General features: G+C 41.5%; 2 protein-coding genes across 10 annotated transcripts in view; one reads left to right on the forward strand and one right to left on the reverse strand.

The window, feature by feature from the left end:
• Nucleotides 1–14,368, reverse strand: part of pign (phosphatidylinositol glycan anchor biosynthesis, class N) — a 132,866-nt gene extending 118,498 nt beyond the window's left edge. For all 5 annotated transcript variants that reach the window (XM_073024291.1, XM_073024294.1, XM_073024292.1 and 2 more), the window contains exon 1: nucleotides 13,877–14,368. The gene's annotated coding sequence lies outside the window, so the exon portion shown is untranslated. The remainder of the gene's footprint in view (nucleotides 1–13,876) is intronic.
• Nucleotides 14,322–27,022, forward strand: part of relch (RAB11 binding and LisH domain, coiled-coil and HEAT repeat containing) — a 102,160-nt gene continuing 89,459 nt past the window's right edge. For 2 of the 5 annotated variants that reach the window (XM_073024284.1, XM_073024288.1), the window contains exons 1-2: nucleotides 14,322–14,772; nucleotides 26,708–26,797. In XM_073024284.1, coding sequence (XP_072880385.1) covers nucleotides 14,379–14,772; nucleotides 26,708–26,797 — 484 coding nt within the window. In that variant the 5' untranslated portion in view covers nucleotides 14,322–14,378. The remainder of the gene's footprint in view (nucleotides 14,773–26,707; nucleotides 26,798–27,022) is intronic. The other 3 variants (XM_073024283.1, XM_073024286.1, XM_073024285.1) reach the window with 2 other exon arrangements.

Genomic DNA, 27,022 nt, shown 5'->3' on the forward strand with positions numbered 1-27,022 from the left:
CACTCAATTATTTCAATAAACTGCACACCCAAAGAGCAGTAAAGGCAGAAGCTTAACACCTTACAGTCCATTTGTTGTTGCTTTCCTCGTGGATCCAATGGTGATAGGCAAATTAATAAAAGAAAAGTCACAGTGTATTACGTCAAATAGTCTACAGTGGTGTTGGATTTTGATGAAAGATTTATAATCTCCCTAAACTGAAAATAAATGAATTTTGCTTGTGTGATTATTTTCATCAATATAATATTCCATAACAATGTTTTGAATGTAGCAGTTTAAAATAATTTCTTGAAAATAGGTCATTTAGGAACTTAGTTTAATGGGCACATGAAAAAGAACATCTCCACTCAGAGGGTAGTGAGAGTGTGGAATGAGCTCCCAGTTTCAGGATTTTATATCAAATACAGTGGATGTCCAATTAATTTTTGATACCTGTTACACTATAATGCTACAAAAACAATTCAGGTTGTATGGTCCTCAGCCCTTATTCCCTCTAAAGGTGATTCATATGCTCTCAGCAGAACATTAACTTCATGAGAAATCCGGGCTTGAAAGCAACTCTGCTTTGTGCTCTGCCCAGAAACTTTCAAAGAATTCATTTCAATTTAAAAGCATTGTTTCAAATCTTTTTCTTTAGATTATTTAACCTGCACAGTTATCAATTATTGCCAGCTGAGAGACCGCCACTTATTTTGTTTGTAAAAGATAAAAAGGTGGTACAAAAGTTAATGAAGAAAGTTGTTTGCTACTACTGCTCATATCTTGGTTTGTAATTTTTTATTTAGAGATACAGCACAGTAACAAGCCAAGGAGCCCATGCTGCCCAATTGCATCATGTGACTAATTATCCCGTACATCTTTGGACGTGGGAGGAAATTGGAGCACTCTGAGGAGACACACATGGTCACAAGGAGAATGTACAAACTCCTTATAGACAGTGGTGGAATTGAACCTGGTTTGCTGGCACTGTTATGGTAAAATGCTATGCTACCATAGCGCCCTTGTGTCACCAAGTACCTTCCAACTTTCAGCCAGCAAGTACCAGACACCATACACCAAACACTATCTGGGTAAAAGTTTTTGTTTTCAACTTCTCTGAAATCCATCTACCCATTGTTTATATCTGTACCCACTGGTGAGCAATCTTTCTACAAAGGGAAATGGGTTCCTCCTGTCCTCTGCTTCTTGGCCCTCCATAATATTAAATGGTTTTATTAAATGACTTTTGATTGGTTTGATGCACCAGCAGTTGGAATAGTAAAAAAAACCCAGCATATCTAAATACCTAAAACTTCTGGTAAGCATTATTTTACCGCAATTAATGCAGTGACAGGAAAGGAAGAGCAAATTATCTGACTTTATGAACTTACGACAGTGAAACAGGCCACTCAGCCCATCACATCCATGCTGATGTTCATATTACACAAACCATTTCTCAATGTTTCTTCAATTGACTTGATCTCCACATCCTTCCATTTCTTTGCCTCTCATATTCTGACTTCACTTTCACCTAAACTCATCCACGCTATTAACTTTAACCACAGCTTCCCTCCATCACTCAGGGCATTCAGTATAAAAGTAGATAAGTCACATTCAGCTGTAGGAAATACACTGGTCACATGCAAAGTATTGAGCCCAGATCTGGTTGCTGCATAAAAGGAAGCATGAGGTGGCTTTGGAGAAGGTGCAGAAGGCATTTGCTACAACGTTGGCAAGATTGGAAAGTATTAGCTAGGAAGGAAGAATTGGACAAATTAGGATTGTTTTCTCTGGATTATCAGAGATTATGGGGCACCTTGAGGGAAGTATAGAAAATAATGAGAGTATAGACAGAGTTGATAGTCACAGTCTTTTCCAGAGTGGAAATTGACCCTACTAAAGTGGGATTGAGTTTGAGAGGTAATGTTACAGCATTACAGGACCCTGGTCAGACCCCACAGGAGCACTGTGCTCAGTTCTGGTCACCTCACGACAGGAAGGATGTGGAAACTATTGAAAGGGTGCAGAGTAGAGTTACAAGGACGTCGCCTGGATTGGAGGGCATGCCTTACAGGAATAGGTTGAGTGAACTTGGCCTTTTCTCCTTGGAGCGACAGAGGATGAGGGGTGACCTGATAGAGGTGTAGAAGATAATGAAAGGCTTTTTCCCCAGGGCTTAAGTGGCTAACACGAGAGGGTGCAGTATTAAGGTGCTTGGAAGCTGGTACAGAGGGGATGTCAGGGCTAAGTTTTTTTTACGCAGAGAGTGGTGAGTGCGTGAAATGGGCTGCCAGTGACAGTGGTGGAGGCGAATACAATAGGTTCTTTTAAGAAATTCCTGGACAGGTACATGGAGCCCAGAAAAATAGAGGGCTATGGATAACCCTAGGTAATTTCTAAAGTAAGTACTTGTTCAGCACAGTATTGTGGGCCGAAGGGCCTGTAATGTGCTGTAGGTTTTCTACGTTTCTATGTAAAGAGCATAACTTTAAAGTGGAATGGGGAAAATTCAGAAGAAATCTCTGATGCAAGTTTTATTTTATATAGAGGATGACAGGTGCTGGAACACACTGCTAGGGACAGTTGTAGATGAAGACATGATAGGAACATTTATTATTTCAACAGACCCATGAGCAGCAAGGGAATGGAGGGATATGAACCTTTTGCAGGCAGATGGGATTAGTTTTAGATTTACATTGTGATTGGCACAGACATTGTGGACCAAAGGACCTGTTGCATGCTGTACTATCTATAATCCATGTTCTCTACATTGTGAATCTATATTCTCATCAGTAACTCGGGAAAAGAATGTTTTCTTCAATTCTCTGTTAGAATTATGAGTAACTCTGTTATGCATATGGCCCTAACTTGCTATCTCTAGGCAACAGTAACATTTTCTTGGCATCTACCCTATCCATAAAGCATGTGTTTATCAGTCCACCCTTAGGACTACTTTTTCTAAGAGATGACTCACTATCAATTCAGTCTTTCCTGACAGTTATACTTAAAGAGAGCTTGCAGACTGTTATCAATCGTCTGAAATGGAGATCGTACTCAAGCAGGAATTGTTCTGCTTATTGAAGCTCTCCAGGATCGACCTGCACATTTCAAGACAAAAAAAAAGTTTGTCTATGAAAATGATACTCAGCAAAAGAGTGCTAAATATATCCACCAACTTGTTTTCAAATCATTTGGAAAACAAAGAATAAAAGACAAAAGTTCCCAGGAGGAGTGATATGATTGATGTTGAGACTATTTTCAGTGATTGAATAAGAACTAGTACCAGCATGATCGTAGGATGAAGGGTCAGCAATTCAAGTCATAGTAAGGAGTTTTCTCTTCAAATTCTCAACCTCAAGGCTTACGGATTGCCGATCTTTGATTATGAGTGTGCAAGACCGAAATGTTTTTAGACACTAAGGCAGAGGTCCCCAACCTTTTTTATGCCATGGACCCCAGGTTGAGAACCCTTGCACTAGGGAAATCAAAGCCTATGGGGATTGGGTAACATAGAAATATAGAAAGATAGAAAATAGGTGCAGGAGTAGGCCATTCGGCCCTTCGAGCCTGCACCGCCATTCAGTATGATTATGGCTGATCATCCAACTCAGAACCCTGTACCTGCTTTCTCTCCATACCCCCTGATCCCTTTAGCCACAAGGGCCATATCTAACTTCCTCTTAAATATAGCCAATGAACTGGCCTCAACTGTTTCCTGTGGCAGAGAATTCCACAGATTCACCACTCTCTGTGTGAAGAAGTTTCTCCTCATCTCGGTCCTAAAAGGCTTCTCCTTTATCCTTAAACTGTGACCCCCTCGTTCCGGACTTCCCCACCATCGGAAACAATCTTCCTGCATCTAGCCTGTCCAATCCCTTTAGAATTTTATATGTTTCAATAAGATCCCCCCCTTAATCTTCTAAATTCCAGTGAGTATAAGCCTAGTCAATCCAGTCTTTCTTCATATGAAAGTCCTGCCATCCCAGGAATCAATCTGGTGAACCTTCTCTGTACTCCCTCTATGACAAGAATGTCTTTCCTCAGATTAGGGGACCAAAACTGCACACAATATTCTAGGTGCGGTCTCACCAAGGCCTTGTACAACTGCAGTAGAACCTCCCTGCTCCTGTACTCAAATCCTTTTGCTATGAATGCCAACATACCATTTGCCTTTTTCACCGCCTGCTGTACCTGCATGCCCACCTTCAATGACTGGTGTACAATGACACCCAGGTCTCGTTGCATCTCCCCTTTTCCTAATCGGCCACCGTTCAGATAATAATCTGTTTTCCTGTTCTTGCAACCAAAGTGGATAACCTCACATTTATCCACATTAAATTGCATCTGCCATGAATTTGCCCACTCACCTAACCTATCCAAGTCACCCTGCATCCTCTTAGCATCCTCCTCACAGCTAACACCGCCGCCCAGCTTCATGTCATCCGCAAACTTGGAGATGTTGCATTTAATTCCCTCGCCTAAATCATTAATATATATTGTAAACAACTGAGGTCCCAGCACTGAGCCTTGTGGTACCCCACTAGTCACTGCCTGCCATTCTGAAAAGGTCCCGTTTACTCCCATTCTTTGCTTCCTGTCTGCCAACCAATTCTCTATCCACATCAATACCATACCCCCAATACCGTGTGCTTTACGTTTGCACACTAATCTCCTGTGTGGGACCTTGTCAAAAGCCTTTTGAAAATCTAAATATACCACATCTACTGGCTCTCCCCTAGCCACTCTACTAGTTACATCTTCAAAAAATTCTATAAGATTCGTCAGACATGATTTTCCTTTCACAAATCCATGCTGACTTTGTCCGATGATTTCACCTCTTTCCAAATGTGCTGTTATCACATCTTTGATAACCGACTCTAGCATTTTCCCCACCACCGATGTCAGACTAATTTGCGTGAAGTATATATTCAGCATGATCTTACTAAATGCTGAAAAATGTTCTAACAACATAAACTACACTTACTCTATTCTTCATGTAAAGTTCAAAAGTATTATTACAGACCTGCTTTATAGTAAAAGGTTTCTGAGTAGGAACCTAATATATAGCAGGACTGGGCTTTCCAATCCTACTCCATCACAAGGGTGTCAAACTCATTTTAGGTCACGGGCCGGATTGAGCAAAATGCAGCTTCATGCGGGCCGGATCAGTCGGACGCGTGCGAACGCAGCTTTCGTTGCTTCCGTTTTTTCAGCCTGCTCTCATGTGTCTCAGTCTCTGCTATAACTACAAAGTGTTTCACTTTACAAATTCTGTTTCTTATGAAGAAGACTGCCGAGCACGACTGCCGAATAAACACTAAAAACCCTGAAAACCTGGTACCTGAATAAACTCAGCATTAGCCATATCATACGCCATAGGCGCTTCGATTACTGGGGCCAGCTTTAATAGTAATTAGATATTATCTCACGGGCCAAAGATAATTCCACCGCGGGCCGGATTTGGCCCGCGGGCCTTGAGTTTGACATATATGTTCTATAAGATCATGACTGATCGATAACCTCAGTAGCATTTTCCCATACTAAATCTATATCTCTTGATTCCTTTAAGCCATCTAAGTCGCCTACCTAAGCTAGTCCCATTTGCCCGATTGGCCCATACTCCTCCACGCCTCGTTATCTATATGCCTGTCTAAATATACTTCAAACACTCCAACCATAACTGCGTCTACCATTTCCTCTGGTAGCTTGATCTCCATATCTGCATCCTCTGTATGAAAAGCTTGCCTTTCAGTTCCACTTGAATTCTTTCTCTTCTTACCTTAAACCTCAGCCCTCGAGTTTCAGACTCCCCTTTCATGCAAAAAAAGACTGTGACCATTGACCTTGTCAATGCCCCTCGTGATATTATCTACCTCTATAAGGACACCCCTAGTTTTCTTTTTCACTCAGGGAAACAAATCCAGGCATCCAGTCTCTCTTTCTCCACCTAACTCGAGCCCTCCAGTCCTGACAACATCCTTATTAATCTTTTCTGCAATCTCTTTAAATTAATCGCATCCTTCCTGAAGAGCAGTGACCAGAACTGCACACAATATTCCAGGTGCAGTCTCACCAATGTTCTATACAGGTTAAACATGACTGTAATGGTTCAAGATCCAGCAATCTTGAACTGAAGATGATTTGAGTCCCAGCCCTCAAGTCAAAAATTCCACTGACTCACGTCACTGTAAGTGAGAAATTTCCACTTCCTTCTACCTTTAATAGCTAACCTTTCACTTTGAGACTATGGTTCTTGATTTTACAGATTCCAGTCAGAGGAAACATCTGCATCTATCCTGTCAACTTCATTAAGAATTTTGTACATTTAAAGGAACACCATTCTTGTGAACACAAGATTATCAGTAATTTGTTTAATCACTCTCGTTCAACAATTTGCAGCAGAAATCACTGTAATGGACCTTTACTCCACTTGCTCTACCACAGGTATATCCTTCCTTCTGTCAGAAGACCAAACCTTTACATAATATTCCAGATGCTGTCACACTATAGTTTTACACAATTGGAAAAGGACATCTCTGGTCTTATACTGGAATCCTCTGACAAAAAAATGGACAATGTACTATTTGTCTTCTTAGTTTCTGGCTTCAACCATGGGCTAATTTGTAACAATTCATATATAGGTACATCCAGATCCCATGACACTGAGCTACTTTCAAACTATCAACATTCAAAAGAAGTTTTTTCTTCCGAAAGTGATGACTTTACATTTTCCTCACACTGTACTCCATCTACTACATCTTTGTCCATTTACTTTTCCTGCCTGTATACCTTTAAAGCCTCTTTATATTCTCCCCAGCCCACAATGTCTCCTGACTTCGGATCATCATCAAACTGGGATATGTTACACTTGTTACGGATTCAGGCAACAACAAATATATGAGTTAGGCAGGGGTTTTTATAACAAATAACACGTTTATTAAACACTGAAAACAAACCCCCCAAAAGTAAACAAAACACTAACGTAACCGGAAATCAGCTGCTGTGCGGCAGCTTAAACAGTTCTTAAAGTAATGAAGCTTAAACAGTTCTTAAAGCGATGTTGCAAAAACAGTTCTTCAAAGTAGTATTGCCCAAAGTTCAGAATGCCCACAGTCCATTTAAGGGAGAGACTTTTTAAGATTATTTAAATTCTCTTTCACGTTGTGTTGCTTCAGTTCCCAAGATCGAACTTTTTCCCACAAAGAATTTACGAAACGAAACGGCTTAAAGGCACTGACCTTTCCTTTACAGAACTATTCCCAATCCTTTCTGCTATTTCGCAGGGATTAACACAAGAACAGTCAACGAATTCCTTCCGAATAAGGATCAAACAAGGTCGAACCTGTTTCACCGTCGAAATCGATTCTCTTCAATCTTTAACTCCCGAACTCCGATCTTCACTCTCCACTGATTTTCAACTAGCAGTGTTATAAAGAAACTGCTGGCAATGACCTTTTAAACTTTAGGCATTAGATAAAACTTCATCTTTCAACTAAACTGCGTCATAACATTAAATCACGCAGTGGCATGAAGACAACATGGCAAATCCAGCCACGAACTGCCCCTCGTCACAGGGAGGGGTCCTCCTTTTATACCCTGAAAAAAAAACTGTCACATGACCTCTACTGGCGGGAAAATGATGTCACTCCACCATCACAAGACCATTACCTCAAGTCCAGTATAGCTTCAACCCCAGTCACGCGTCACGTGTCACGGATACGTAACACACTCAATTGGCTTATCCTGGTCCTTGAACAGTTCTGGCCCTGGCAGCAATGCACCAAGCTCCCCAACCCAAATATGACCTTTCTAAACCTACTATTTTCTGTCCATTGAACAACTCTGATTTCAAATCAGTATTTGGCCCCAATGCTAAGCACCCTAATTTCATTGAATAACCACATATATGGCAACTAGCCTTCAAAAAGTCCACATACATCATATAAATACACACAAAACGCTGGAGAAACTCAGTAAGTCAGGCAGCATCTATGCAGGGGAATAAACAGCAGCCATTTCTCAAGCCCAAAACTTCAACTGCTTATTTTCTACATAGACGCTGCCTGACTTGCAGAGTTCCTCCAGCATTTTGCATGCGTTGCTCATGATTTCCAGCATCTGCAGAATCTGTGTTTATGATATGCATCATATCAGTTTGTCCTCATCTACTCTTGATAAGATACAATTTCCAAAAATTCCAATCAGATATGCATGAAATAAATCAACGGCAATTTTACCCCATCGTATTATCCATGATCTTTTTTACCATTTCATTAATAAAGCACTCCAGCAGTTTTCTGTGGGAACATTTTGAGAACCAATGGAATATTGAATTATGACAATCAATGTATTTATTCTGTCCATTGTCATCTACCTCAAAACCCAGGAATGCAGATCATCAGATTCTGGGTTCCCCCCCCCCCCCCTTTTCATCCCCATTAATTTCTCCTCTACAGAGCCTCCCCAGATTACAAACACCTATCTATCTTATTTAGAGACATACAGCACAGACTTTTTAGGCCCAATGAGCCTAACAACACCCATGTGGCCAACTAACCTACTTATCCGTACATCTTCCTCGGTAGAGATCATTAAGAGCACCAAATTTCTTGGTGTTCTCCTGGCGGAGAATCTCACCTGGTCCCTCAACACCAGCTCCATAGCAAAGAAAGCCCAGCAGCATCTCTACTTTCTGCGAGGGCTGAGGAAAGTCCATCTCCCACCCCCCCCCCCCCCCCCCATCCTCATCACATTCTACAGGGGTTCTATTGAGAGCATCCTGAGCAGCTGCATCACTGCCTGGTTTGGAAATTACACCATCTCGGATCGCGAGACCCTGTAGCGGATAGTGACGTCAGCTGAGAAGATCATCGGGGTCTCTCTTCCCGCCATCACGGACATTTACACTACACGCTGCATCCGCAAAGCAAACAGTATTATGAAGGAGCCCACGCACCCCTCATACATACTCTTCTCCCTCCTGCCGTCTGGGAAAAGGCACCGAAGCATTCGGGCTCTCACGACCAGACTATGTAACAGTTTCTTCCCCCAAGATATCAGACTCCTCAATACCCAGAGCCTGGACTGACAGCTTACTGCCCTATTGTCTTGTTTATTATTTATTGTAATGCCTGCACTGTTTTGTGCACTTTATGCAGTCTTGGGTAGGTCTGTAGTCTAGTGTAGTTGTTTTTTTTTTCTCTGTGTTGTTTTTTTACTTAGTTCAGTCTAGTTTTTGTACTGTGTCATGTAACACCATGGTCCTGAAAAACGTTGTCTCATTTTTACTCTGTACTGTACATATCAGTTATGGTCGAAATGACAATAAAAGTGACTTGACTTGACTTGATCTTTGGAATGTGGGAGGAAACCGAAGCACCTCAGGGAAAATCATCTTCTACAACTGCTGCCATCTTCAATGAGGCTCTACCACAAAACACTGCTTTCCCTCCACCTTACGATCCACTTTCCACAAGGATCGGTCCATCTACGATTACCTTGTCCGTTTGCCCACTGATCTCCCTCCTGGCATCTACCCCTGCAAGAGACAGAAGTGCTATACCTGTCTATTCACCTCCTCCTTCTCATTCCCATTAATTTCTCCTCCATTCAGGGCACCAAGCAGACCTTCCAGCCGAGGCAGCACTTCACCTGCGAATCTGTTGGGGTGTCTACAGCAAGGGTTCACCAAACTTTATTGCACCGCGGACCGGTTTAATACTGACAGTATTCGTGCAGACCGGCTGATGGGGGGGGGGTGATGTTAATCACGACCAGAATATAGGTGATAAGTCAACTAAGAGCCACTTATAAGTGGGTAATACACTCAATTTCGTTTCTAAAAGGGTTTATCTAACAAATTTAATATTAAACACACAGCGCATATTTTCCTCGTATGGATATATAAAATCATTGCAACACACCAATATCGCTGAATCAGTGAGAGCCCTGGGCTTGTTTCCCTGCAATAAGACTGTCCCATCGAGGGGTGATGGGAGACAGCCATACTCGAAGGGGGTTCGTTATGTCCAGTCTATTCCGCAATTTAGTTTTCATGGCTCTCAGCACTTGATTCTGTCCCGCTTGCTCACGTTTTTTTTCGCTCAAAAATTTTAAGTGCTTTAAGTGCAGGGTGCTCGGACTCAAGGTACCGAAGCAGTTTTGAGGGCTTCATTGCCTCATTAGACAGCAAACTGGCCCAAAATCCAGCCTCCACCCGCCGCCAGACGCCTTGGCCAGGTGCGGCTGGTCATGGGTGGGGTGACAGGACGAGGTAAGGGCCGGAGGTCCCCGTGCCGGGGCCGTGGCTGTCGCAGTCTGGAGAGAGCGACTGACTGAGCGAGGTGTGTGAGCCCCCCCATAGGTAGGTAGGATCTGTCGGCCGACAAAAGTTTGGCTCGAGGGATGACTTTCAGTAGATCGCAGCGAAGTAGCTGCTCTGTTACTTACGAAACCCTGAGCCCAAATTAGGTCGTCTGCAAATATTTTAGCACCGGGTTCCCCATGAACATTCGGTGTGCTAAACAGGTTGAGCGGCAGCACCCATCTGTCCGCGCTCCAGGCCAGTAGCAATGGCGCTTCCCACCAGCCGCATGAGGCAGCCAGTTACCTGAGGCCAACTAGTGATCCCTGGCGTGAGGGTATCACTGCGTTTAGGCAACTGATGACCTCACGTGGGTAATGACCTCACGTGCATTCAAGTTCAACAGTGGGCGTGGCAGAAAATGAGGAAAGGTGGAGCTGACTCATATTGTTTCATATCGACAAATCATATCATTTCCTTGCAGCTCGGTAGCACATATTCAGTGGCCCAGTATCAGTCTGCGGCCCAATGATTGGGGACCACTAGTCTACAGTACCCAGCGCTCCTGATATGGCCTCCTCTATATTGGTGAGGCATGATGTAGATTGGGGGACCGCTTTGAGCACCCCCTCAGCATCCGCAAAAGGCAGGATTTCTCAGTGTATAGCCATTCAATTCATATCTCCATTTCTTTTCTGACATGTCATTCAATGGTGTCCTCTTCTGCTATGATGAGGCCACTCTCAGGTTGAAGGAGCAACACCTCATATTCTATCCAGGTAGCCTCCAACCTGATGGCATGAACACTGATTTCTCCAACTTCCAGTAATTTTTTCTCCCCTCCCTCTTCCCTTTTATTCAATTCCCCGCTCTGGCCTTCTACCTCTTCTCCTCACCTGCCTGTCAATTCCCCCGGTCCTCCTCCTCCTTCCCTTTATCCCCACTGCCCATTCTCCTCTATCAGATTCCTTCTTCTTTAGCCCTTTATCTTTTCCACCTATCACCTCCCAGCTTCTTACCACATCCCCCACCCCTTGCCCCACCTACCTGGCTCCACTTATCACTTTCTAGATTGCCCTCCTTCCCCCTCCCTCCACTGGAATCTTCTCCCTTCCTTTCCAATCCTAAAGAAGGATTTTGGCGCAAAATGTAGGCTGTTTATTCTTTTCCATGGATGTTGCCTGACCTGCTGAGTTCCTCCAGCCCTCTGTGTGTGTTGCAGAGGAAACCCACGCGGTCACAGGGAGAATGTACAAATTCCTTACAGACAGTAGCAGAAATTGAAACCATTTGCTGGCGCTGTAATTGCGTTACACTAACATGCCACCCCAATCTTATGTGCTTATGAAAAACTGGACATGCAAATGAACTTCCATAGATATTATCAGATTCAAATGAGAACCAGTCTTGGAAAAATAATCCTGTATTATATATCCTCTAGTGATCTCAAGAGGTTGCTTTGGAAACTGGCAAACACTTCCGTTGATATTTGCTTAACAGAGTATCATTACACAATGTAAAATGGATGAACACTTCAAGCCCACTGAGTGTGGGACATCCTGACTCTGTACCACTGTAAACAGGCAGGGGAAGATAATTGTTAATTTGCTCTCTTCAACACCATTGATTACAATACTGTGGAAATATGGTAACTGTATCAACTCTACACATCACTGCAGAAGGGAAGTACTGCTGGACCTGGCTGGCCTACAGCAAGTTCTCACAGGCAGCTCTTCTACACAGACCTGTTGGCGATTTATTGGTGCAGAAGCGCTAACTGAGATCACAGGTAGTGAACGTTCCACTGAGTCAGAAGATTATGGATCCAAAATCTATTCTGAAATCTCGAGCACAAATTCTGAGCTGACACTCCCAGTGTAGCAATGAGGAAACACCTTATTGTCTCCCAGAAAAGATGAGACAGTAAACTGCCTTCTCGGGCAAATGTTAAAGATTACCTAATGCCACTTAAAGAGTAGGAGAGTTCTCCCTGACGTTCTGGCCAATACTTTCCCCCTCAATCAACTATCTGTAAAGATAAGCATCTAGATATGCTCATTCCTCTTTGTGAGAGTTTGCTCGAGGGAAATTGATGTACTTCTTATCTTACAGCAATGATTAGCTTCAAAAGTAGCTCATTAGCTGTAAAGTGCTTGGGGTATCCTCAGCTAACCCAAAGAGGAAAAGCCCCCTTCTCCTCCCTGTTGTGTAATTCATCTTTATCACTCTTCTGCCAGACCTCGACCCCTTTGTAGTTAAGGCCATACTGCTTCTATTAGATTTTGCCTCCAGGACCACACGTTCATACCCTTCCACGTCACCACTAATTGAGCTGTCCGGGAAGACGAACCAGGTCCTTGGGTGGAACAGAATCAAAGGGTAGCAATATTTGATTCTTTTTCACAAATGTTAATATTCCACAACCTGAAATATTAACTCTATTTCTCTCACTCCGCAGATGCTGCCTGACCTGTTTCTGTTTCTCCAGCACTTCCTGTTGTCTATTTCAGGTTTCCAGCATCTGCATCTGCATCTGCAGATGCTCGTGTTTCATTTAGTTGCAAAATTCACTCAGTAAATTGCTTTGAATAGATGTCATTTTGTACTTTGTAAAATGCAACACCCTTTGTTAACTATTTAAATAAGTTTAGAAAATTAATTTTACTTTATGCTTTACATTAGTCTACAAATACGATGCAAAACACACACATTATTGTATCACCCACGTATAAAAGAAATAAGACAATAAGCATTATCTAATGTATAGTCACTCAAGACTAGGCTACAGAATTAAAACACAAAAATACAACTGCAGATGCTGCGGATCAACGAATACGTACACAACGCTGAAAGAACTCAGCAGGTCAGGCAGCATCCGTGAGAGAAGAGTAGCCAACGTTTCAGGCCGATTCCTGATGAAGGGTCTCGGCCTGAAACGTTGGCTACTCTTTTCTCACGGATGCTGCCTGACCTGCTGAGTTCTTCCAGCGTTGTGTACGCATTCTAGGCTACAGAATTACTTTGCAGACAGAAAGGATACAAATATCTCTTATATTTTACTCATGACAGAGAAGAAGTGATACGACCCATCAGGTTTCTGCTGTTTCTCAAAGCATTACTGTATCATCAATGCCATTCACCCACTTTTTCCTTGTAGCCCATCCTTTGATAACATGGTCAAAGTTTCCAGTTCAATGAATTACGAGTTCACAGAATAATACAAGAGGAATCTATCCTTGCCATCACATCTGTGCCCGCACCCAGTTCATTCCAATGTCCTAATAAATACAAAAGCAATTGTACAATTCTTTGGTGAAATTTTTTCTGATGACTCTGCTTTCACTACGCTTAAAGGAAGTGTATACCAGATCATAACAATTTATTCCATAGAACAAAAAATGATTTAACCGCCTGTCTCTTTTGGCAATACTTTAAATATTCGCATTCTGATTTCTTAACGATGGTTTAACATCTATAACATGACTAGCACATCTGGTCTACCCTTCTGATTTAAATCTGAAGCATGCGTAGTGTTTGAAAATGAACACCTCATCATCGAATTGCACACTCCTAACGTGGAAACAGTAAACTTACCTCTTTAAGCTTTCGATACCTCCACAGACACCTTACTGTATGCCATTAAATGTCATTCAGAACCTCTCACACCAGACTGCGCTTGCGCATAGCTCTATGAATCCTTTGACCCATGACCGCGGAAAAGCCCATCAGTACGCATGTGTAAACTTAACCTGAAGGACTGAATGGGCTCAATTCTTTTTTCTCAAATCTCAGATGACTTTATGAATAAAATAAAAATGTCCTTTTACAAGTTGTACAGGACATTAGCCCTTCATTTGATTGAATGTATGATGCTCTATAATTGCAAATCTCTCGAGCGCCATAAACAACACAGTTGCTCCCCGACGGCAGATCCATGAGATTGACAGCCTTATCTTGATGACGAATGGTTAACTCCGCTGTCCATCAAGTGAAGCAACTGTCCAATCGGCTTTCGGGTAGTTCGGTCCAAGAGGACGGGCCGGGCTGACGAAGAGGAACACTTCGCGAGAGTTAAACCAGGAAGACGAGAAGTAAGATGGCGGCGTCTAGTGTTAATCCGTTCCTTAGCGACTCGGATGAAGAATCGGAGAGAAAGATGGGGCGGAATAAGGAGGCTGGCGCCCCGGGCCCGGGAGGTCCTGAACACGTCCCTCCTTCGCTGCCGCTGTCACCTCAGCAGGAGGCGGGTTACGGGTGCGGAGGCGGCACGGGAGTGTTGAAGGCTGAGGCGCAACGGGTACCCCTGGACACAATTGCGGCTCAGCTGCTGCGGGATCAGTACATCTTGACCGCGCTCGAGTTCCATACCGAGCTGCAGGAGGCCGGCAGGGAGCTGCCCCGGCTCCGGGATTACTTCTCCAACCCTGGGAATTTCGAGAGGCAAACGTCCACTCCCCCCAAGGACCTGGCGCCCATTCCCGGACAGCTCAGTAAGTGTGGCGATGACACGGAACGAGTTGGGTGATTGGTCCGTTCCCCGGGAGAAACGCTCCAGTACAGACAGTATGCCCTTATTTACAGGGAGATCGAGGGGTAGCACGCTGAATGAAGTTTGATAAATGATTGGTTTCTAGGAGTGACATGATACCGGGGGAAAAGAATGAAGCTTTTCCTCTTTGGTTATCCAGTGAATGTACGAGGCCCTCATGGGGAGGAGGAGGGTGGGGAGGGAGATAAATTTTAATGTGGAGAAAGACCGATACCAAATCGTGGATGGGTCCAAAGGTCTGACTTAGAATTGCAACACAAATAGTGATTTTTTTACTTGCGTTACTGGTTTCATTTTGTGAGATATCTATTTTGCCCACTGTATTTCTTTGTAAAAGTATTGAAGATACCGAGTCAGATGGCATATTGGTATTTGTTTTACCTTCGTGGTCTTAATACACGACGAGTGTAGTGTGGTTAACATTCCTATTTACCCCGCTCTGCAAGAATCACTCGTGTGCTTGATTTGATAATAAGATGGATCTGAATGAAAGCATCTTTTTTAGGCTATTTATTTTCACTCTTCCGAGGCTTGCACCTCACTAGTCAATTGAGCAGGGTTCAGCGGATATCGCTTTAGCTCATTACAACTGAATAAATTCATGACCTAGGTTCTAGCCCTATCACCTGAATCAAAAATAAGTTGGTGGAGGCTCAACTGGTTATGCAACCTCAGTGAAGGTAAAGAAATGGTTGGTGTTTCGAGTGGAGTTCCTGCATCAGGACACGTGCTGCATGTCCACCTTGTATTTTAGAAACATTGGCTGCATTTTCTTCCAATATCCATTGTCCGTCCTAGATTTGTTTTGCTAGCTTTGGATCTGCAGGATATTATTACAAAACAGTGAAAAATGTTATGTGTTGCCTGATAGGTACTGTAAATGGAAGTGCAAGAGATGAGGAGAGCCAGTGAAAATGCATGCAGTGTCTTATTGGAAGAGTAAATATGTAGGAAATAGTACGCAGATGGGTTAATTAGTTAATAGGCAGAACTTAGAAAGAAAGGATAAATATAGAGACGTGTTCAGGATGGAAAACTGGCTAATGTGATGGTGTTTGATGATCTGACGATCTATATCTATCATTTGAATAATGGGACCTAGTTTGACATCCAAATTTGCTCAATGTTTATAAAATCATGTGACATTGGCTGTGAGGAGACAGCGGGGTTTCGGGGTGGTACAGGTTGAATATTGCATCGACTTTGCAGATTGCAATTTGTCATTGTCAACTTTTTTGATGGCTTTCTTATTTGAGACAAGTCACGATCAAGGCACATTACAGGAACTCTTCTGCCTAATCTGATTAATGCTGACAAATATACTGAGAGAATCCTAAACTACCTGCTGTGCCACCTTTCAAATTGCATCCTAAAGGGAGGTGCTACTTGCTGCCTTTGCTGAATGCAAAGGTAGGCATTATTTTTGGTTTACGACCTTTTTATGTCATTTATTATTTATTTCTTTGTCAAGTCCACAAAAAAAAGTCACTTATTTCACAAGTGTGGCAAGTTGTACACCAATCGGTAATGATGGTTGTACATGTCACAAATGATTGCATTTCCAGTGAAAGAATTTGGAACAGTCATAGGAAAAGAAAAATGCTTTAAAATTGCAAGTTTCCAATTTATTGTATTGTCCTTACATAAGGTTTGAATGTAATTGAATCAGGTCTGTGAAGGAAGAAAAATGAACAGAAAGTTCACCTCCTCTATTCATAATTAGAAACAATAATATGAATGATAAATTTGTGTTTTTGTGAACTGCTTTATTTCACATTGCACTTTCCCAGTGATTTCTAAAACTGACATAGCAGTAGAATGAAACATTAAAGAGTGTTCCAACTGAATTGACCTGTGGTTGACATTGCAAACAGTTTTGCCCATATTACCCTGATTGTATAAAATAGTGACAGTAAGAATGCTCACATTTTATTGTTTACAGTAAATGAATTTCAGTAAAAAAAAGGCTTCTGATTTTTCTATCACTTCTTAATATTGGGTAACATGATCAAAACCTAAACTCTTGTCTTTTTAATAAGGAGCTTCAAAGGAATTGATAGAAACAGAAATTGGAAGTTCTTTGTAAAGCATTTTTTAAAATCTGCAGTTTTGAGAAATGTTGATAAATCAGTTCCAGATAGAAATGTCTGTGGCGATTTCTGTTGTCTTCTACAGATTTGTATAACTTGAAAGTGCTCTGTTTGGGTTCTGTCAAGGCCACTCAGCTCCTGTCCTCATCACCTCCTTAGCCCAAACATGGACCAAAGAGCTAAATACCGGTGAGAGTGTTAGCCCTCGACATCAAGGCAGCATTTGACTGAGTATGGTATCAAGGTGCACTAGCTAAAATGGAGTCAATGGGAATTAGGGGGAAACCCCTCTGCTGGTTAGAATCATACCTGACACAAAGAAAGGTGGTTGTGGTAGTTGAAGGTCAATCATCTCATCCTCAGGACATCACTGCAGGAGTTCCTCGGGGAACTATCCTAGGATCTTCAGCTGCTTCATCAGTGACCTCCCTTCTGTCATAAGGTCAGAAGTGGAGATGTTCGCAGATGACTGCACAATGTTCTGCACCATTCGTGACTCCTCAGATGGTGAAGCAGTACCCAAATGCAGCAGGACCTGGACAATATCCAGGCTTGGGCTGACAAGTGGCAAGTAACATTCGAGCCATACAAATGCCTGGCAATAACCATCTCCAACAAGAGAGGCTCTAACCATCATCCCTTCCAGGCTTGGGCTGACAAGTGGCAAGTAACATTCGAGCCATACAAATGCCTGGCAATAACCATCTCCAACAAGAGAGGCTCTAACCATCATCCCTTGACATTCACTGGCATCACCATCACTGAAAACTCTACTCTCAACATCCTGGGTGTTACCATTGACAGGAAAGTGAACTGGTCTAGCCATAAAAAAACCGTGGCTACCAGAGCAGGTCAAAGGCTAGGAATCCTGTGGCATGTAATTCATCTTCTGACTCCCCAAAGCCTGTCCACCATCTACATGGCTCAGGTCAGGAGTATAATGGAATACTCACCACTTGACTGGTACTCATTCCACAAGCATCCAATCCCTCCACCATTGATGAACCATTGCAACAGTTTGTACCATCTACAAGATGCAGTGCAACAATACACCAAAGTTCCTAAGGCAGCACCTTCCAGAGCCATGACCACTACCATCTAGAAGGACAAGAACAGCAGATACCTGGGAACACCACCACTTGGAAATCCCCCTTCTAGCCACTCACCATCCTTTGGAAATGTATTGCTGTTCCTTCATTGTCGCGGGGTCAGAATCATGAAATTCCCTCCCTAACAGCACTCCCTAACTACACCTCAGAGACTGCAGTGATTCAAGAAGGCAGCTCATCATCACCTTCTCAAGGGCAACTAGGGATGGGCAATAAATGCTGACTTAGTTGGTGACACCCACATTCCGTAAATGAACAAATAAAAAAATACCTTGAAGAGCAGCACTATTGCTAACCTTAAATACCCAACCTGTACTCTAATGCAAGTCATGGCTAAATTAATTACAGGTGGAAAAAGTTGCTGGACCAGTAGGTAACACAATGTGTTACAAAAAAATGCTGACTTAACTGATTTAAACATAATGAAAAATAATTAATGGAAGTACACAGTGACTGAATTAAAACTGAATTTGACAGTAAAGTAGTATGCATGTATGTTTTCAGAGCACTTGTTTGATTTAATGTTTTACCCTAAGGGACTTTTCTTTAAGGACCTAATGTTTGGATAAATTGAATATCATTCTCATCCACACTGAAAATTTCTTTGTAATGAAAGGATTGCCAATTTTTTTTCTGTTTCATCCTCAATGGCCATTGCAAGCCAGGATCTAAACTTGGCTCTAGATTTTGTAACCAGCTTAAGATCAACATTGTTTGTCATCATTAAGTAGTTATAACCATCTGCTAGATGCACTGACCTTGGTTGCATCATGGTCTGGGAGAGAAACACCAATTTATCAAGAACTGTATCGTCTATGGAAATTGGTGGGTACAATACAGCCCAGTCCATCATTGGCAAAGCATCCCCCCTCCCCGTCCCCAACCTATGGGGTACTACCACAAGGAAGAAGCATCCATCATCAAGGACCCTCCACCATTCAGGCCATGCTCTCTTTTCACTTGTACCATTGGACAAGAGGTACAGGACTACCATGAACACTTTCAAGGACTCTTTGTTCTCGGTATTTTTTTATTTGCACAATTTGCCTATTCTCAGTGGATGAAGGCTCCACGGAGGGATTGAATACGAACAGATGCTCTCATTGATACTGATGGAGGATGTTTTCGAAATTCCAGGATGTGTGATTATTGGTGTAACTGTAGTTTCTTCTAGTTTCCTTCAGTTTTTCTGTGTTTTCTCTCTTGTTGATTGGCGAGTGGGCGATATGTAACTTTTTTGGGTAAGGGAGGGGTTGGATGTTTGATGTTATTGTCACTTTTTTGCATGGGAGGAGCTTGGGGCTTAGGGGTTTGGTGCTTTAGCTGCCATGTGCATGTCTGGGAGGATAATCTGTTAATTTTGTGCAGGGGAGAGGTTGGGAGGTTTGGGGTTTGCAATTTTGTTTCTTTTTTTTCATGCAGGAGGGGGGCCTCTATGATTTCCATGGTTTTTCTGTATTTTATTGCTATCAGGAAAAGACTAATCTCAGAGTTGTATTCTACAGGCATACTTTGATAATGAAATGGATGTTTGAACCTTTTGTCGTCTTTAGTGCATCGGTCATTTGTCAGTCTTTGTTATGTGTAGATTTTTTTTGTAAATTCAGTTGTATTTTCTTATTTTCCTATAAACTCCTGCAAGGCAATGGATCTCAATGTAGTGAATGGTAAAATATATCTGTGGATTGTCACCTTGTCATGGTGGAGAAGCTTGTGTGGTCCTGAGATCCCGAGAGCGATGCCGTCTGGAGCTATGCTCCTGGTAGGGTCACCCATGGCAGTAAGGTCGAGGGTGAGGTCCCTGACAAAGAACAATCCAACCAAGACTTCAGTGGTGGAACAGGCGGACAAAGTTACTTCAAACCCAGCGGCTGTGAAGGCGGATGAAGGCTGCAACAAATCTACCAGCTCCAATCTTTGTGGTTTCCATGCCATTGGAATTAGTTGGTTGATTTGTGAAGTATCGTGTGCTTCTTGGAGTGCAACATCAAATACACATTAAACAAATACACGCACAGGCATCTTCACTCTGTGGAAACGGAACGAAGACCATCATCCTCGACCTCGAGAGATAGCCACGACAACAACGATATGTACTTTGATAATAAATTTTACTTTGACATGAATTTTCTTTGGTGTTATGTAGTTTAATTAACAAATTATGTCCTTTGTTCTGTTTCTGTTATTTCTGATCCTGTTATATTTTACTTTTTGAATTTCAGCATCTTCCTGTGGTCTGCTTATTAGTCGGTTGCAATAATGATATCCTGTTGAAATGATGTCAGTAGGTTGTTAATTTCAGTGGTATTGGTTCTGACTTTAAGCATAAATGTTGCTCATTCACATTTTGCAAGTTTTCAGCAAGGCCAAATACTTTGCCCAGATATGTTTTATCTCTTACCACCTCAAAATATAAACAATTAAGTAGTGGTCTTCCGACTAAGATAATTGTTGATGATAATTGCAGATCTAAAAGAATGTGCAGATCTTGTGTATGATAGAACAACATTTTACATTTGTCTTAATTATTTATTACTCCTGGCATATAGGCAGAGACTGCGGACCGCAACATTCTGGTCAAAGGAGGCGGGAGGATTTACAGGACTCCTTTAAAACAGCGACTAGACCATATGCAGGAATTCATTTTCAGGTCTTAACGAATATGCCACAGTCATCACCATCTTCATCAAGACCTTCATAGAATAGTGTATGCCATTGAGAACATACTGTTCTCCTGAACCAGGAGATTTGGGGATGGCTGAGGGGTGTAAATCTGTGGCTTTTAAGACTGGCATTCCAGAACACTACAAGAAGTCCTGGTACAACCTATGTTCGGCCATCATGAGAGCAAAAGGGCAATTTTGTGTGAAATTAGAGATACAGTCATGACTTGTGGTGGAGTTTGCATGACAATCCTTTCTTTAAGGTGTAATCTAATGACCCAGTAGCAGTGATGCTTAACCTCCCAATGGACTCAGCGCCATTTTATACACACTTTGAAAGAGAGAATAACACTATGCTTGTGTGACTTCCCACAGCATCTGGTGATCCTGTGACCTCTGTCTTGGTGGCTGATGTCGGAATATCCTTCAGTAGGGTGAAAACTTGCAAGGTGTCCAGCTCCAAAGGTGACATCTTTAGCCTCTTACAAATGCAGTTGGACGATCCCACCTGCTTCAAAAGGGCAGCAGTGATACGCGTATCCAAGAAGAGTGGACTGAGTTCCTCAACTTTTGTTTCTTTTGGTAACACTCACATCAACTGTGATAAGTGCTATGAGAGTTTGATCACGGCTGGAATTACTTTTTGCTTGAGCAAGGTCCTGGACCTGCTGCAGCTCACCTACCACAACAGATCTACAACCAAAGCAATCTCACTGGCTATCCATTTGGCTTTACTTAGTCAACAGCACAACATACATTAGGCTTTTGTTTACTGATTGCATCTTGGCATTCAACACTATCATCACCTCAGTATTATCAACAAGCTTCAAAACCTGAGCCTTTATACCTGTCTTTTCAACTGGATCCTCAACTTCCTCATTGGGAGGCCAGAGTCAGTGTGGATCAGTATTAACTTCCCTTCCTGTTAATAACATCTCCTCACTGACAATCAACACAGGCACAGCTTAAAGCAGGTAGACTTAGCCCAGTGCTCTACTTTCTCTGCACCCATGACTATATGGCTTGGCACGGCTCAATTGGCATCTGTAAATTCACTGTTGTTGGTAGAATCTCAGACAGTGACAAAGAGGTGTAAAGAAGTGAGAGAGATTGGCCGGCTGAGTGGCATTGTAAAAATAACCTTGCACTCAATGTCAGCAAGGGATTCTGGACTTCAGGAAGTGGAAGTTGGAAGAACACACCAGTCTTCATTGTGGGGTCAGTGGTGGAAAGGATGAGCTCAAGTACCTAGGCTTCAAAATCTCAGAGGGCCCAACACATTAGTGCATTCACTAAGAAGGCATACGAGAAGCTCTACTTTATCAGGATATTGAAGAGACATGGTATGTTACCAAAGATTCTTGCAAATTTCAACAGATGTACAATGGAGAACATTTTGTCTGTTTGCTTCACAGCCTAGAATGGAGCTGCAATGTGCAGGATCAGAAAAGGATTGGAGCCTCAGCCAGCTCTGGCATGGGCACAACCTTCCTCACCATCGGCACTGCCTCAAGAAGATGGCATCCCTCTTCCTGATACCCATTTGGGCGAAGGTACAGGAGTCTGATGACTCCATTTAACATTTTAGGAACAGCATCTTCCCCTGTGCCATCAGATTTCCAAACAGTCCATGAACCCATAAACACTACTTTGCTTTTTATTTCCTTTGTAACTTATTATAACTTTGTTTTGCTCTATAATACTGCTGCAAAACAACATATTTCGTGACATGTGTCAGTGATAATAAACTTGATTCTTACAGTTACTGTTAGTATACAGGAATTGAACTTGATGCAGTCTTATTCTATATGATTGTTTATATTTTCCCATCAAGTCAAAGGGGGAAGGCATAAACAGCAAGACTTCATTAATCCTTTGGCACATTCCACGGTCTTCTATCATTGCAGTTTTTTAATAAGACAAGAAATATGAGCAAAGCTTGAGACAAAACAGGGCAATGATGGCTAACACTACTTTTCATTTATGTTTTACAATAAATATATATTGTATAATGGATGCTTTCTGCAGATGTATCACAGATCAATGAGGACACAGGATATTTTCAGCTTCATGTGCCAAAACATTTCTCTTGCCTTATTTTAAAAAAAACTTAGAACAGCTTTTGATTTTTGCCTGTGGTGTGGTGCTATTAGGTTTTCATTAGTATTAAGAAATAGTATCTGCAAACTAGGTTGAAAGCAAATTCCATTTAGCAACTAAATACAGTGATTGTGATCATTTGTGGTCTAACATCAAGACTAGTTGTATTATAAATTGATGTTATATGCAGAAAAATGCTTTTGCTTTAAATAAGCAACAGATCAGATGACAAAAGTAGTTGTCCTGAGCAATTTGTGAGATGAATACCTTTTAGTTGCGTGTGCTCTGAAAAGTAGCTGCAATTTTATTTGTATTTGGATGGCACAGATCTTCTAGCAAATGGCAATTCACTTTTTACTCGCTTAAGAGAAAGCATTATCTGAATTTTAAAATGAGAACACCATGGTAGAAATGTAAATTATAGGTGGAATCTCAGTCAGAAAATGCATTACCTTCACTCCATTGATAATATTGAAAGCATTTAAAGTCCATGTATCTGTGGAAGAGCTTTCACCTTGGCTGCATTTGATAAAATACAAAAATGGTTCAATTTAAAAGACGTGGTTTCAGTGGAGTGCTTCCATTTTACATCACCTCTATTTTGTGCTGTTGATTATACTTTTATAGGACAGCATTGTTGCTTTGGCAACGTGAAGGTTGCTGGGAAACTAATGGAAGATGATCTTCACTTGCATCCTAATGGAGTGCCTGAATTTGACAGATGTCACACCTGAATCTGTGAACAACTATGCGTGTATGAAAGAATTCAGTCCACTTTTGTACAGTATTTTGTATTTAGGTGGATTGTTTCCTAATGAGCCAGACAAGTTGCATAACCACTCTTTGTTCCTGTGCCAATTAGCATTTTTTCCCCTATGGGTGAAAATTAAATTCTGTTGTGGCATTGAGCAATGAATTGCAAGTTTTATGCAACCTGCTGTAACTGTAACTATTCACCACACATCAGGATTGGCCTCTGCTGAGAGTCAAACAATGGAAAAACTGTCATCCCCAGGTTGTCTTGTGCAAAATCATTGTTGTGGATAGAGATTTGGAAGTTACATTTGGCAGAATGAGTAAGTGCAGACTTCAGCAGTAGAAATGTTTTTTTTTAAAACAAAAAAAGATGGTGAGGGTTTGTCTTTGAGAAGTTCAGTGCATTTTCAGAAGTATCTGAAGTAGGTAATTATACTTCTGAAGTGGTATCCAGCACAACAAACTTAATTGGTACATATCAGTTTTCCCAAGTACGTTTGTAACCAACAGGATTGATGAGAGCAGGATGGTAGATATTTTCTGTATGACTTTAGGAAGGCCTTTGACAAGATCCTGCATGAAAGACTAGATTGCATACGATTCAGGGTTTATTGCCATGTGCACATACAGTGGTGCTAGAAAGTTTGTGAACTCTTTAAAATTTTCTATTTCTGCATAAATATGACCAAAGATGTGATCAGATTTTCATGCAAGTCCTAATACTAGATAAAGAGAACCCAATTAAATAATACAAAAAAATCATATTGTTCATGTATTTATGGAGAAAAATGATCCAATATTACATGTATTTGTTGGAAAAATATGTGAACCTGTTTAACTGGTGTTTCACCCTTGTACAGCAATAACTTCAAACAAACGTTTCAGGTAACTATTGATCAATCCTGCATGTTGGCTTGGAGGAATTTTAAGCCGTGGATTCCTCCTTACAAAGCTGCTTCAACTCTGGCATGTTGGTGGGCTTCCTTGCATGAACTGCTTGCTTCAGGTTCTTTCACAACATTTCTATAGGATAAGGTCAGGACTTTGACTCAGTCATTCCAAAATGTGAAATATCTTCTGCTTTAACCATTCTTTGATAGACTGACTTGTGTGTTTAGAGTTGTTGTCTTGCTGCATGACCCACTGTCTCTTGAGCTTCAGTTCATGGACAGATACCTTGACAATTTCCTGTAGAAAATTTGCTGGTACAGTTCAGAATTCATTGTTCCATTATTGATGGCCAGCAGTCCTGATCCGGAAGTAGCAAATCAGGCCTAAATCATGACACTGCCACCACCATGTTTCACAGATGGCATGAGGTTCATGTGCTGGAATACAGTGTTTGCTTTTCGCCAAACATAACGCTTCTCATTTAAGCCAAAAGTTCTATTTTGGACTCATCTGTCCACAGAACATTCTTCCAATAGCCTTCTGGCTTATTCATGTAGTCTTTAGCGAAGTTTAGACAGGCAGCAATGTTCTTGGAGAGTAGTGGCTTTCTCCTTGTAATCCTGCCATGCACACCATTGTTCAGTGTTTGCCTGATGGTAGGCTCATCCACACTGACATTAGCCAATGCAAGAGAGCCCTGTAGCTCCTTAGATGTTACCCTGGGGTGTTGAATTTCCTCCATTTGCCTGACTGTGGATTGCTGGAGCCCAAACTCTTTTGAAATGGTTTTGTATCCAGCCTGGTGAGCATTAACAACTATTTTTTTCTGAGGTCCTTGTAAATTTCCTATGATCGAGGCATGGCACACTTCCAAAAACCTGTGTGGTGAAGATCAGACTTCGATAGTGAAGGCTTGGGTTTATGTTCTTTAAATAGAGCAGGACCTCCTATACTCACATCTGACTGTCATCCCATTGATTGAAACATCTAACTCTAATTTGCTCTTTAAATCAACTGATAATCCTTCAGGTTCACATACTTTTTCCAACAAATACATGTAATATTGGTCATTTCTCTTATAAATAAATGAACAAGTATATTTTTTATTTATTTAATTGGGTTGCATGAAGATCTAATCACATTTTAGGTCATATTTCTGCAGAAATAGAGAAAATTCTAAAGGGTTCACAAACTTTCTAGTAGCACTGTACAAAGCAAACTTACTTACAGCATCACAGTCCTATAACATGAAAGGCACAACACATAAAGCAAAAACATGTTTTAACTTGAGGTACTAAGTTATAGGGAGAGGTTGGACAGACTAGGACTTTACTTCTTAGAGCACAGGAGACAGAGGTGATCTTATAGAGGTGTAAAAAATCATAAAGTGCATTGATAAGGTGAATGTACTCTGTCCTTTTCCCAAAGTTGGGGACAAGAACTAGAGAGTATAGATTTAAGATGAGAAGGGAAGTATTTAATAGGAACTTGAAGAGAGACTTATTTCCACAAAGGGTCATATGTATGTGGAATGAGCTGCCAGAGGAAGTGGTAGGAGCAGGTAAAATAACAGCTTTTAAAAGACATCTTGGCAAGTAGGATAGGTTTATAAGGCTACAAGACAATGCTGACAAATGGGACTAGCTTTAATGGATATTTTGTTTAGCATGAACCCCATTTGGGATGGAGTATGGCATGCCGAATCTCCTTAACCTTCTATGAAAGTAAAGACACTAGAGTGCTATACTTGTGCTGGGTGCAGAACAAGTTATCTGATATGTTAATGCCCAGGAATTTAAAACCGATAATTCTCTCAACGCATGGTCCATTAATGCAGATCGATCCATTTTTGCTCTCCTTTCCCTTCCTGAGGTCAACAATCAGTTTTTTTAGTTCCACTGGCATTGAGAGAATAGTTGTTGTTGTTACGGTACTACTTAACCAAGTAATATATCTCACTCATGTACCTATAGAGGGAAATGAACCATATGTTGGCAAATGGGACTAACTTAGATAAGAATGGGGCAGTGGGCTGAAGGGTTTTTTTCCAAACTGCATTACTTGATTCAATGAAAACTGAAATATCAGGCTTTTCCTAATAAGCAGTAAAAATTAATTTATTTTGAATAGTAGTGATTATTAGCACCTTCACAAACATCTACCCACCCACAGAAGAGAATGAATACCTGGATGTAGCTATTAAGTCATATGAAGAAAACCAAAAACAGTTTTGGTATTGAATCTAACATCTGCTTTCCCTTTGATAGATCGAGCTGGCAGCATAAGCACTTTAGATTCTTTGGATTTTGCTCGGTATTCTGATGATGGAAACAGGGAGACAGATGAACGTTTGGCAGGTAAACACTATTTTACTAACCCTGATATAAACTTGCAGAAGCACTTCAGCATTTCTATCTGTCTTTTTATCTCAACAAGCCTCTTAAGCATTTTGTACCTTTTAAAATCTGGATAAAAGTAAACAACAATTTGTACAATAAAAAATGATAGTATACAAATAGCAAGGAATCATTGGGACATGATACTAAAATCAAGTGTATTTATATTTTGCATATGCACATGTA

The sequence above is a fragment of the Hemitrygon akajei genome, chromosome 20, assembly GCF_048418815.1.
Source record: "Hemitrygon akajei chromosome 20, sHemAka1.3, whole genome shotgun sequence".
Taxonomy (NCBI): Eukaryota; Metazoa; Chordata; class Chondrichthyes; order Myliobatiformes; family Dasyatidae; genus Hemitrygon; species Hemitrygon akajei.